This window comes from Mercurialis annua, linkage group LG6 (assembly GCF_937616625.2).
Source record: "Mercurialis annua linkage group LG6, ddMerAnnu1.2, whole genome shotgun sequence".
Taxonomy (NCBI): domain Eukaryota; kingdom Viridiplantae; phylum Streptophyta; class Magnoliopsida; order Malpighiales; family Euphorbiaceae; genus Mercurialis; species Mercurialis annua.
In genome coordinates, this window is record NC_065575.1 from 46,658,173 (window position 1) to 46,671,596 (window position 13,424).

At 31.7% G+C, this 13,424-nt stretch overlaps 2 protein-coding genes across 2 annotated transcripts; one reads left to right on the forward strand and one right to left on the reverse strand.

Moving 5' to 3' along the window:
* Positions 1–7,943: 7,943 nt before the first annotated feature.
* Positions 7,944–9,951, forward strand: LOC126688056 (homeobox-leucine zipper protein HAT3). Its single transcript, XM_050382621.2, has 4 exons — positions 7,944–8,415; positions 8,557–8,885; positions 8,986–9,065; positions 9,282–9,951. The coding sequence occupies exons 1-4, from the start codon at positions 8,211–8,213 to the stop codon at positions 9,619–9,621; spliced, it is 954 nt and encodes a 317-aa protein (XP_050238578.1). The 5' UTR covers positions 7,944–8,210; the 3' UTR covers positions 9,622–9,951.
* A 534-nt stretch (positions 9,952–10,485) lies between these two features.
* Positions 10,486–12,456, reverse strand: LOC126688057 (actin-related protein 2/3 complex subunit 5A). The gene is made up of 3 exons (XM_050382622.2): positions 12,235–12,456; positions 12,056–12,156; positions 10,486–10,939 (listed from the first exon to the last, which is right to left on the reverse strand). The coding sequence occupies exons 1-3, from the start codon at positions 12,418–12,420 to the stop codon at positions 10,804–10,806; spliced, it is 423 nt and encodes a 140-aa protein (XP_050238579.1). The 5' UTR covers positions 12,421–12,456; the 3' UTR covers positions 10,486–10,803.
* Positions 12,457–13,424: the final 968 nt, after the last annotated feature.

Consider the following 13,424-nt stretch of genomic DNA (forward strand, 5'->3'; position numbering starts at 1 on the left):
ACTAATTAAAAAACGAGTTCTTTTATGCTGTTCAAATAAATAATTTTTTTTGCCAGTGAAGCCTAGCCCAAGTGGCTAAGGCGCTCCAGTGCATTCCTGAGATTTCAGTTTCGAGTTTCAGTAGGGCCAGTGTTTAAGGCCGAATTAAAAATGGAAGTTTAACTACTAACCACTACCTACTAACGTAACTAAATTCTACCACAGTAAAAAAAAAAAGAAATTTTACTAATTCGATTTATTTTAAATTATGAAGTATGGTTATGAAGGGAGTATTATAGGATCCAATGATTGGGAAAGATTGGGGTGTCTGAAAAGCTAAAAACAACATGACACGCGTGGATTGAATTTAAAGTAAGAAGGGGACCATGTGTCGTGTCGTGTCTTTATAAAGAAATAATTTAAAATTACGTGGCAAAGGAAGACATGGGTGTGCACGTGAAATCTGAGACTCCATTTTCATGAGATCACGTGATATTTATTCTTTATTCTATTCTCACGTCCACTTTCAAATGATGTAGTAATTCATCTACATTTATTCAAGAAAGTGATTGAATTCTCCATCTAGCTTCTAACAAATTCTTGGATAATCTATTTTTAGGGAATCAAACAAATAAATTCTTATTCCTAGCTATCTCAATTCTGTTTGCAGTTTATTTTGAAAACAAATATTATATACTCTTCTTACATTAAGAAAAAGATAATATATATTTAATTTTTTTTGAGGAATATATATTTAATTAGTATACGTATTAATAACAATACATTTGTCAAATATATCTTAAATTTAAAACTTTACCTGTTTAATTTTGTTTTTTATTTTTTTTATATATATTAACAATTTATTTAGAGTTGACGTGATACAGTATTATATATCAACATCAGGTCACGTCTTTGAAAAATAATAATGAACTATAAATTGGTATAAATTTTAAATTATGATATATTTGTCAGATGAGATATACTTACTAATAGATAAATACATTTTGTCCCAAAATATATATATTTTAAAATATGTTGGTATTAGATAGATTTTCACAAAATGTGTAGCTAAATAAATGACCGAACTATTAAGATGCTATGGTCTTAGTAAGTAGTTCGAAATAGAGAGGAACATAAAGTCGGAAATACCGCCAGTTCTTTTTACCGCTCGCCTAATACTCAAGGCAATGACTCTATATAGAAAAGAGAATGAAAAGATAGTATGTAAAAAGGAATATATGTTCTTATGTAAAATTTAAATCTAAAAATTAAAATAATGTGTGTATTGGATTCTATAAAAAAAAAATCAGTATCTCCAAAAGTGTTCAGATGTAGAAGGAAAAGCTATTTTATGTGGCCTACATAACTTATGGAAAAGATATGCTTATGAATAAATTAATAAACTGAATTGCAATATGTCTGACTTTGGAAAAGCATTTGTTTCTCTTTATGAAAAGAACAATGAGTTGATTCTTCTTTTAAAATAAATAAACTATGAGTTGAATATAATTGTTTTATAGTATAGTCTGAAAAGGGGGAATTATGCTTAATTCGTAACATGAAAAGCATATAATATAGTAGCACAAGTTGCATTGCATGAAATGCTTTTCCCAGGTGCAAGCGAAGCCATCATCACACCAACACACCCAAGATACCTTCTGTCTTTATTCTCATTTCTATTCGCACCAAATCAACTTCTTATTTTTTTTTCCTATTCTCTATAGTTTATAGGGAGTATATAAAAAAGAAGAAACATGATTATAGAATCATCATTGGAGTGAACTATCATTATATTCTAATTAATTGAATGGGAATTTTAGTACAAAATGTGAGTATTCATGTGCGGTTCTAAATTAAATAATTTATAAATTAAATTATTTAATTTCTATTTTCAACTTTCCCATTATCATTATGATTCATGCCTGTTATGATGAAATCAAATTTATATCTTGCTTAGTATTAAATTTTTGATTTAATTATTTTGAAAATCACAAATTTTAAGGATTTTCAATTTTAACATTTTATACCATGAAGAAGTATATTTTTTTTGCAATTCGAAAACATCAATCAATTTTATGTTAAGAAACAATAGTGTTGCTACCGGAATATACATTGTTGTGACGTCCACAATTGTTTAACAAAAAGCTATACGATGTTTCAAATTATAAAAATTCAAAAGTTAATTTTCGACATTGCAAATTAAAAGTTATCGTATGCTACAGTTTGAATTTTTTTAAGCAATCAAACACAAATTTTTTTAATATTGTTATATTGATACATACATGTGAAAATAGATTAATAACATACTATAAACTATAAAAAGAATAAAATATTATCAGTAAATAACTAAATTAAGAAAACATAAAACATTTAGCAGTAAACTAGTAAAAGCTACTGTTAATTAACTACTATAAGAACAAGACTTAACCAACAATACTACTAAAAAGTGTAATTGCAATTTACCTTTTCCTTATTATGAATGCCTATTTATAATATACCTTATCTTATCTTGTGTTTAAAATTCCCTAGGAGATGGAAAAATTCATGATTTATAGATGCAACTTGCCTGGTGGAACCACAGCAAAGAGAGGGCCGAGTCACATGCAGAGTCACACCATAAAACACCTATAGTACGGACCACCACACCGTCGCAGAAAAGAAAATCAAAACGGAGATGCTGACGAGGATTGCCGGCTCATGGATTCTATAATTAGAGGATGACACGTGGGACAGCTACCCACTCTCATACTCACACGTGGGGAACGGAAACCAATCATCATGCCTCATAGGGATTAAACTTAAACATTATTAGACATTTTTTCTCCAATGTTCATAAACAATCCACGTAATTATTCATTCAGCGAACGATCACTTCAATTACAAATTTGGCATAAAAAAATTCATTATACCTAAACTTATCGCTTGTTTTAGAAAAACTTTATATTTTAACATTTTATTTATTTTATCCCTTCAATTTTAAATCGTTTAATAATTTTTTTATACTAGTTTCAATTATTTTTTGTCCTTTTATAGTGAAAGGGTGAAACGAGTCAAAATATTTGATTCAAAATATTTTTAAAATTATAGATCAGCTTTAATTAATATTTAGTATTAATTTCATAGAACAAAATGAATTTATATTGATTTGCAATCGCACACTTAACCATAATGCATGGATGAAAAAACGCTTTTGGATAATTTTCTTTATAAAAATGACAAAATTCTTCATATATCCATAATCCATGCAATTGAAGTAAAATAATTCCATTACAAAAAACAATTTTCATTCTTTCTATTGGATTTTAAATATTGATAAACAATTTGTTGTTTTTATTTGTGAAGATAAAAAGGAAAAAGATAATAGGAGCGTGAACTGCACGGAGGCGTTGGATGGACGAAACAGAGAGAGTATCCAATGATTGTAGAGAAGTGCGTGTCTGGTTGTCAAGAGACACAATGACATGCACGAATGTTGACGTGGGACCACGTGTATCCACGTGGACCACCTCTCACATGTTATGGCACGTGAATTAGTGCAGGTGTCCCACGTGATCACTACTCCTACATGCCTTTCTATCCTCTTGTTCATTTCTGGTTTGGACTCATGTAATGAAAGCCCACAATTAATTTTTCATAAAATGCATAATTTTTTGAAATTATAATATGTGGGATATCATCAATTATTTACAACTTAATAATTTAGGAGCATCATTTACACTACACCATATTACATCAGTATTAATTCCATCTTTAACATATTATATTCTAGATATATTTTAATAATTCGACCACAATCTCTATTTGTTATGATTTTAAAGTTGAAGTTTGAATAAATGCTAGACGATTTTAATCAAATTAAAGTTTAACTCAAACAAACACAAATTAAAACAATCAAAACATTTAAAAATAAATATGTCTCATAAAAGTGAGCAATTTATTGAAGAGCTAATAGAATACTAGTGTGAAAATATCATGATTTTTTGATTTAATGTCGAAAATCACCTTTCTCTACTTTTAAAATTATGTTTAGTTGAGATTTTTAGTAAGAGAAATATAAGGGAAAAGGAAATGATGATTTTTATATTTTTGTTGCTGATCAAATTTTTAATTTTTAGTATAAAGTTTTAGAGGAAGAATAAGCAAAATTATTGTACAAATAATGATGATGATTTATATTCATAAATAAAAGAATGATGATGATTTATATAGGGCCAAAATAAAAGTAGTGGTGTGGTGTCTCAATGATTGAGTTGCAGATGAGGGCCAAAGTAAGACTTATAAGAGTATCACGTCACGTGGCAATCATGGGGCAAAATTTTATGATGATATCTCATTTTAACCGTTTCAACGGAATTGCATATAACTTGCTTCTTCTGGTATCATTATTCAGGTTTTGAAATTACAAGTACCCTTTTATGCCTTTTTTTACACTCAATACCCAAATTATTAGTGGAATTTCGAACTAGTATTTTCACAATAACAATCTTTATAATTTACTGGTAACATCCACAACATTATTATATTTTATGTCTTTCTTCTTTATCCTTTTACAAGACAAACTCTATTAAACAAATAAAGATTAACTACAAATTATACTATCATGTATTGTAATTTTAACACATTTTTACATACAAAAAAAAATTGTCGTAAGTCGAAGAAAATTTCATCAACCATGATGCGTATATTGAACCATTCATATCGCCATACTTTTAATTTTGGGCTTTTGATGTTTCACATTAGTATTAATTGAACTGGCTGTCAATTGGAGATTGAAATTGCCAAAAAAAATTATATTTTAAATTGTAAAATTTATTTTAAAATCATTTTTATGTATAATTTTATTTAGGTTTAAACTAATAATAACTATAATTAAATAATCTGCACTTGGTAAGTTTATTGCAAAAGAATCACACCTTAAATTTATAACCATAAGTTCATTGACTTAATATCTTCAGTTTACGGTCCATTTGACTGGTTCTTTACATACATTTAATGCGCTATTGGCAGATGTCTAACAATATTACATTTTAATGATAAAAAAATATTTTAATTTTGTTTAAAAGAAATGCATAAACATAACGATCGTTTTATGATGCGAAATGAGTATAAATGACAACATTATAGCTATGTCAAATTATTTATTCATTATTATTATGTGTCATTGTTCTTAGCATTTAGTTTTTTTTATAAACATGTCATCATTAGGTTTTGTGGAGGCAATGTATTAGACGGATTTAATAAACTTATTGTAAATGTAAATAAATTTATTTATTTGTGGATATTAGAAGTTAAAACCTAAATATAACGTTTTTCGATAACAAGCCTTTTTTTATAAAAGATTGATAAACCTAGACCTCAATCTCATTTATTCCATGATCCAAATATAATTGTCCACTTTACCTTATCATACAGTTTAAAAAAAATAATTATTATTTATGGTTTTTGTAAATTTTTTCTTACTTTTCTTTTCATACCCCTATTTAATATATGATCCATTTGCAATTTACTTTCAATTTATTTATTAGTGAATTTTAAATATGGGTAATATAAGAAAATTAAGTGTAAAAATTAGTTACTTTTTAAAAGTGGAAAAGAATTTTTGGACAAATTTTTTTGTCAAAGTGGACAACTCTATTGGGACGCAGAGAGTATATAAAGAGATCTCTGTTACCATTTTTATGATTATAATTTCGTCATGCAATTAGAATACAGATTATTCTTTTTATTTCAGTTTGTTTGTAAATTATTTTACTTTTTAATATCTCAGTTGTCTATAAAACATATGAATTAGACGTGTTATATAACCCCGAAAATTTACATTGTAATAAATATAGAATAATATAAATGCAAATATTAACTGCAAGATTCAAAAGTAATTATAATTTTACTAATCTCCCTATTTTTTGACTCCCAAATGAGCTAGAAATTATGTTTTTGAACGCACAATTCACATCACATCAGAATGAATGATCGCCTATTTAGGTTACGATTTCTATTATAGAATAATTATACAACGCAACGGTTGCGCCATGTCATTCGTGCAACAAATCAATGAGGCGTTAGTCATGTGCAAATGTTTAATGATAAAAAAATAAACAATAAATAAAAATTCTCTATTACAAATGATTATTGGCTTGTTGTAAAAATGACGTGGCATATCCGCTTTGTGGGATAAACACTCTCGATTATATATTGTTCAGCCTGTAAAATGTTGGATTAGGGCCACTCACTCTGAAAAAGCACACTAAATGAATATGATCCATCCCGGTCTATTCTCCGACGAAAGAATATAAACATCAAATGGCATTAGCATGAAAGATTGATAAATTTATACACACTGTGTACAAAACATTTACATTTAGTATATATAAATATATATTTCTTTTTTCAAACACAATCTAAAATTATCATTGGAGTGGTTTTCAACACTAGTGTGGATCAATATGAGTCATATATGACATTGTTTATGTGTAAAAAATTAATCTCATTAACACTATTTTTTTCGGTTTATAATATTTTTCGTGTTGGCATAACTGTTTTGGTCCACGTTATTTTATAAAATCAGACAAACTTTATTATTAACCATTATTAATTCATTAAAAATTAAAAAAAAAACAAAAAAATAATCATAATTATAAATATTAATTTTTTTAGAAAGAAGTTAATTTAGTGAACTTACTTATAAATTTAAATATTACTATTACTATTATTATTTAATTTATGTGTTAAAACGACAAATATTCTAATAATGAAGGTTTCTCTTGACAAGTATTCTAATAATGAAGGTTTTTTATTTGAATCCTTTATATTGTCATAATTTACGAAATATTAAGCGACATGAATTGTTAATTAATGAGAAATTTGGACTTGTAACTCATTGTTACACTAAACTAGGGCTGTAGCGTTAATTACAATTAGTGAAGTCAAGAAATTTAGTAGGAGTAATTACAAGGATCTGTTACCAAACATTAAACACCATGTTCAGAAGTTTTAGACCCGTGAAATTAATTTAAATTTAAAACCTCAATAAATGAAGAAAGAATTTCAAATACACCCAAAATTAAATATTTTTGCCTTGAAAATTGGCATCATAATAAATGACAACCATCAAACATTTGCATGTTCCCTTCTTAGGTAACTCATGCAATCAATACATTACTAACCTACATCCTATCCTATCTTAATCTCCATTGAGCCCAGTGCCACTTACAACCACGCCCCCACGCGCTCATTCATTGCTATCAGGCAGGGATGTAAAATAACCGAATAAACCAAACCAAAATTAGCTAATCGGTCAAAACATTTAAATTTAAATTTAATATTTGTAAATTTATAATTACATTTTTAAAATTATAATTAGCCGATTAATTAATTTATATATAATTTATATTTTAATATAAATTATAAGTGTATATTACAATACTTAAAATAAATATCTTTTATATTTTATATTCTTATTTGTAAAAAAAAAAGAAATAAAATTGTAATTTCTTATTAAAATAAATTTATTTTATAAATTTGATAAAAAATAAAATTGTAATTTCAAAATTAAAAAACAGCCATTTTTAATTAAACAGTTAAATGATTAACCGATTTAAAAAAATTCTGGTTAAATAACGCTCATAAATCGGTTAATCGATTCAAACCTACCGGGTCACCACTAATTGTTGTTGTAGAAAAGGCCATAATGCGGGACCCACAAAATAAGAGATGCTGGTGTTGTCACATGATTAACCATCATGAACTGATGATTTTGAGGCGCGTGTCGTCCAATTACCTTTATCATCATTATCATCATCATCTCCAGTCAACGGTCAGCTGCGAAGAAAGCCGCTTTTTAAGGCTAAGTTAGTAACCATGGTGAAGGTGTGGTTGGGTTAAACCGTGGGTAAAAAGGTAAAAAGAGATAAAAGTAGGTGACAGAAGGGGAATAGATGAAATGAAGCCAATAGAGAGGCACTGGCAGAGGTCATGATTGAATCTATACCCACCTGTCTGTCACTGTCTGTCACACTCTAGCTTCTCTCTCTCTCTCTATATCTTTATGTAAATGGACTCACTGACTCGTCCCATCCTTTCACTATAGTACTGCTCTAAAGTAAAAGTCTGTGACCTCTCTGCCTACAAAAACTCACCCCATTATAAATTGCTAATTGTTAACACCATTTTCAACCCACAGAGCAACTCTTTGGTTTCCTTTACACATTCTGTTTGGCTGTCGAGAAAAGAAAATGAGTAACGGAGACGATGATATGTCGGGTTTGGGTTTGAGTTTGGGTTTGGGTTGTGGTGTTGCTGAGAATCAGAATCCGAACCAGAACCAGATGAATCAGTATCCTCAGACTTCATTGAAGCTTAATCTCATGCCATTTCCGTCCTTCTTTGCTCAGATTAATCATCACCGGACTTCCTTGAATGATCTTTTTCAATCAGCTGGTACTATTTTATTTTGTTTTCCTGTTGAATTTTGTATTTGATCTAATCTGAATGAATCTTGCAGTGGAAGTTTTAATTTATCTTCAAAACTATTCGTTTTGTTTGCGTTATTTACAAGATTGCCATTGAAATTTGTAACAGACAGGAACACTGATACGAGGTCGTTTCAGCGGGTGCCGGATATGAACCGTATGCCGCAAATCGTCGAATGCGAGGACGAAGCCGGCGTTTCGTCACCGAACAGTACTATTTCGAGTTTAAGCGGGAAGAGAAGTGAGAGGGAACAGGTCGGAGGTTGTGAGGAAGCTGAGGCGGAGAGAACGTCCTGCTCTCAAGGCGGAAGTGATGATGACGACGGCGGTGGCGCCGGAGACGGTGACGGAGATGCGTCTAGGAAGAAACTGAGGCTTTCGAAGGAACAGTCTATATTGCTTGAAGAGACTTTTAAGGAGCATAATACTCTCAATCCTGTGAGTGTCACTTCGGTAATTAACTTTAGTTTCCTTAAAACTGAGATTAAATATTCAAATTTTTATGACTTAAAAATTTGGTGTTGGTTTTGTGCTGCAGAAACAGAAGCTGGCGTTAGCTAAGCAATTAAATCTCCGGCCAAGACAGGTGGAGGTCTGGTTTCAGAACAGAAGAGCCAGGTGAGAGTTTTATTAATTAATTTTTAATTGTTTAGGGTTAATGAATGAAAAATTAATTACAATAAGATTTGATGATGCTTCATGTTTGAAAGTTTAACTAAATTTTAAAATTCATTTGCATTGGTACCAAAATTTGCTCTGTTTTGGAACTTTGAAATGTCCTGAGATTTGGTTAAATTGGATGAAAATTGAGTAATTGGACTAAAATTGATGCAGGACAAAGTTGAAGCAAACTGAAGTAGATTGTGAGTATTTGAAGAGATGCTGTGAGAATCTAACACAAGAAAACAGAAGGTTGCAGAAGGAGGTTCAGGAGCTTAGAGCATTGAAGCTCTCCCCACAGCTCTACATGCATATGAACCCTCCCACCACCCTTACCATGTGCCCTTCGTGCGAGCGCGTAGCCGTTTCATCAACGTCGGCTGCTGCTGCTGTAGCAGCGACAAACCGACATCCGGGGAATCCCCAACCCCAACGACCAATGCCCATTAAGGCTTGGGCAGCATTGCCTATTCAGCAGCATCGATCTATGGATAGTTCTGCTTCCCGATCCTAAGTCTTTGTTTCGGATTAGGGTTAAGATTTAGGTTACGGATACTCCAGACATTCGGAGGTATTTGGGGTCCAGTTTTGTATAGGGTTGGACTTGCTTAAAAGTCACAGAGTAGTGTTTATAAATATGAAACTTCTAATTAACTCAAAGGATATGACAAACGAATTCTATGCTCTTGTTTAACCATATTAGAATGAGGAAGTTAGTAGTTGTTCTTCTGACTATTCTAATGAAGGAATGTAAGTTGATCCTGAATGATTTTGTGCAAAGGGCCTTCCTGGGTCCCTGAACTTCTATATCAAAATTAATTTAATATTTTTTTGAGAATTAAAATTAATTAATCTAATTTAGCTATTTTAATCAATGAAGTGTAACATTTTTTATCTTTAGATCAATTAGCTTTGAAATTGTTTGAAGTGAATGAGTTCGAACATTGCATAACTCAATGAAGGTGATAATTGATCTAAAAATAATAAATAGTCCCTAATCAATCTAAAAATAAAATGGTTAATTATGAGATAGTTGATTCTGCATAAGTTCAGAGACTGACCTTTGTTCAAATGATTTTCATCTTTATATGAATAATTTCATGTGATTCTAGTGAATTTCATCTATAAATGATCAATACATAATGGATTTATTATTCTGCCCCCGTTTTTTTGACATTATACCATGGAAAATAGCACCTGGCCTATACCTAGATCATGGTGGCCCGGCCTTTTCAGCTCAAGCATCAAAAAAGAGTTGAAGAAAATGCATTAAAACAGTCACCGTCTAGTCTAATTCTGGAGTCAGTAATCAGACTCCATTAACGCCCATTACGAGAATAGCATTTAACACCACAAAAAAACACAATCACATCGTCACTGGTTTCAATGATGATCCATATCTTTGCCACTGGATCCTATCTCTGCATATTTATTGACCTGTAGCTCCAGATCCTACCCATAGGAGTAGAACCAGACCTATATTACAACGAGTGGGGCCCCGGCCCATAGCTGGTGGGTCGCTTTTGGACACTATGAGGTATGATATCATGATATGTTGTTCCCTTGCAAGTCAAATTGCACAATTTGGTTGCATATATTAGCAAAGCTATAAAGTACAAACACTACAAATACTCCCTATTAGTGGTACATAATACTTTTTCAAGCAATATTTTATGGATGGCATGAAGCAATGAAGTCAAACGGTATTCACAGTGTCTGCGAGGGCACGTAAAATGCAGCCCAGCCCAGCTTTCTCTGTCAACTTTTCGTGTATCCGAAGGCACTGATCGCAAGTTGGCCGATCGCCGGTGGACAAACCCCTATACAAGTACCTGTAGATCATGGCACACAAAAATAATTGACTAATTTTGCAAACAAACTACCAAGTGGATGTTCATCTAGCCGCTTGTGTCACTTACTTAAGACTAAGACTATAAGTTGCAAGAAATGTTAAAATCCTTGAATGTCAACATAAGATTTATTCAAGAATTAACATAGCACAATGACCGAAAAGATTCTGATAATCAAGTAAATTTCTTGCATCCATTAGATGTCAAGGCTGAGCAAGAGCCAAAAGGAACAGCCCGGTATGATTTTCTAATGTTTGAAGTCTTTATCAATAGCAATTACGCTTACTTTTTTGATGCATAAGCAGGAAATCAAAATTGAGACATCCATTGCAACAAGAGCAGTCGATGTACATACTGATACAGCAGAAACTCTGTAAGACGTTCAAGAAGCATGATGAATTGGCCGTGTCACTGTGAACTATCTTGAAACAAAATCTGTTTCATCGTATCTTCCTTCTACACACTAACCCATTTACGCCACAATACCAAAAAGACAAGGTCATACAGTGGTCTGAGGACTAACATTTTTTGCAGAAAAAATCAGGCGAGCGAAAAAAGCGTACCTAAGATAGCTATCATCCAAGATAGGCAATATTTTAAACCTCTAATCTATCGAGTTTTTAGGTAGAGAAAAGATTTCTTGATACCCTAATCAGACTACTAGATATTCATAATCAGTGAGTATGTTCTCTTAGTTCACTGAAACTAGGACAGTTACTAGGCTAAAATGCAAATGCATTTGGATTTTATAGACCTAATAAAAGAAACAATTTGCAGAAAAGGACCACTTAAAACCGAGCAATTTAATTCAAAATCCCAAATCAGACTTGCTCAACTACTACCAAGGTAGTACGGACATGGGGAAACGGGACACTTGGACTAGGACACGGGGAAACAGCGTTAGTCCTATGTTAAAATTGAAGTTCCGTGTCCGAAACGCCAAGTGTCCGACACGGGAAACGTTAATTGAGTGAGTGAAGTGTTCGTGCTGCCTAGACTACAACTATATCATTAGGAAAGGGAGCTCATGATTAGAATGTTAAACTAGCATGACGGCATTGATGAACAATCAAATTGAATCAAATACTAAACGCTTACTTCATGAGAATATCGTAGTATTCAGGATCCAAAGAAGAAAACATTCCATCCACATCTTTAATAGCCATGATGGCTCGATGCACCGCTATCCAATTCGCCGACTGCCAAAATAACAACAACAAAAAAGAAATCATACCAACTGAAATTTCAGCTTCAATTATAATGTACTTATAACAAACCTTGCATCGTTCGTCACGGGTGTTCGGAGGGGATCCTTCAAGAGCGGTTTTGAGAGCTTCGACAGTTTTAAACTGTTTAAGCAAGCTCTCGATCTTGCGAGATTTGTGTTCAATTCTTGTAATTATTGCCTCTGCATTCTCGGCTTCTATGAATTCTTCTTCCCTCCCACCTGCCATTGCTGTCATCTTCTTTTTTTTCTCTCTGCGAACACAAGTCTTCAAGAAGCCAAAACGGCGCCGTTTTATGTGTCAAGATCATCGGCTTTCTGTACAGTAGCTATAAAAATGGGCCAGGCCCGATAGCGTTTACCTCAACTACGTAAGTGAAGGTAAGTAACTGTAACCGATGTTGTCATACCCGGCCCGGTGATAAAACCGGTGAGACTAGAGGGTTAAAAGCAGGGGCGGAACTAGCTTTTGTGAAACGGAGGGACGAAATCATACAAAGCTTATTTTGAGGGGGCGAAATACATAAAAATTACTATATTTTTTCAAAAAAAAAAGAAAGTTCAAGGGTGTTTTTGTTAAAAAAAAAAATTGCAGGGGCGGCCGCTACCTCAGCTATAAGGCTGGTTCCGCCCCTGGTTAAAAGTTAAAGATTCCACCGTAGTTCAACCCTAATTATATAAAAATATATATGAAATTATACTACTAATAATCATATAGTATATCTTATGAAATAAAAAAAATATACATAAAAATTAACGTAGTCTTAGTGGTCTTGAATGCTTCCACTAAATACCATGTAATATAGGTTTAATTTTCAACAATGTCATTAAATTCTTTATTTTTGGATAAATTCTTTTATTGTTGATCAAATCAAACCGAATTTTTCAATTAATTGCCCCAATTGAACAGTTACCCTAACGGTTTGGTAGAAAAGCAATGGATCTTGAATGTGAAGGGTTTTAAAGCAATCCGAATTGATGGCCTGGTAGGTTCGCGGATTTTCCAAATGAACAGACCGGTCCGGTTTGAATTTAACAACCATGATTGTAACTCGACTTGATTAATATTGAGTTTATTTTTAATTAATAAGATTTTTTGTTCATAAAGGTAATAATTGAACAGTTTTGTAATTAATGCATCATCGGTCATCCACATTATATATCTAATCCTACTCTAGATTTCTAACTGAGCTTTCTTCACTAAATAATCCAATTGAGGCTCATTTGTGATGAAAAATAGCA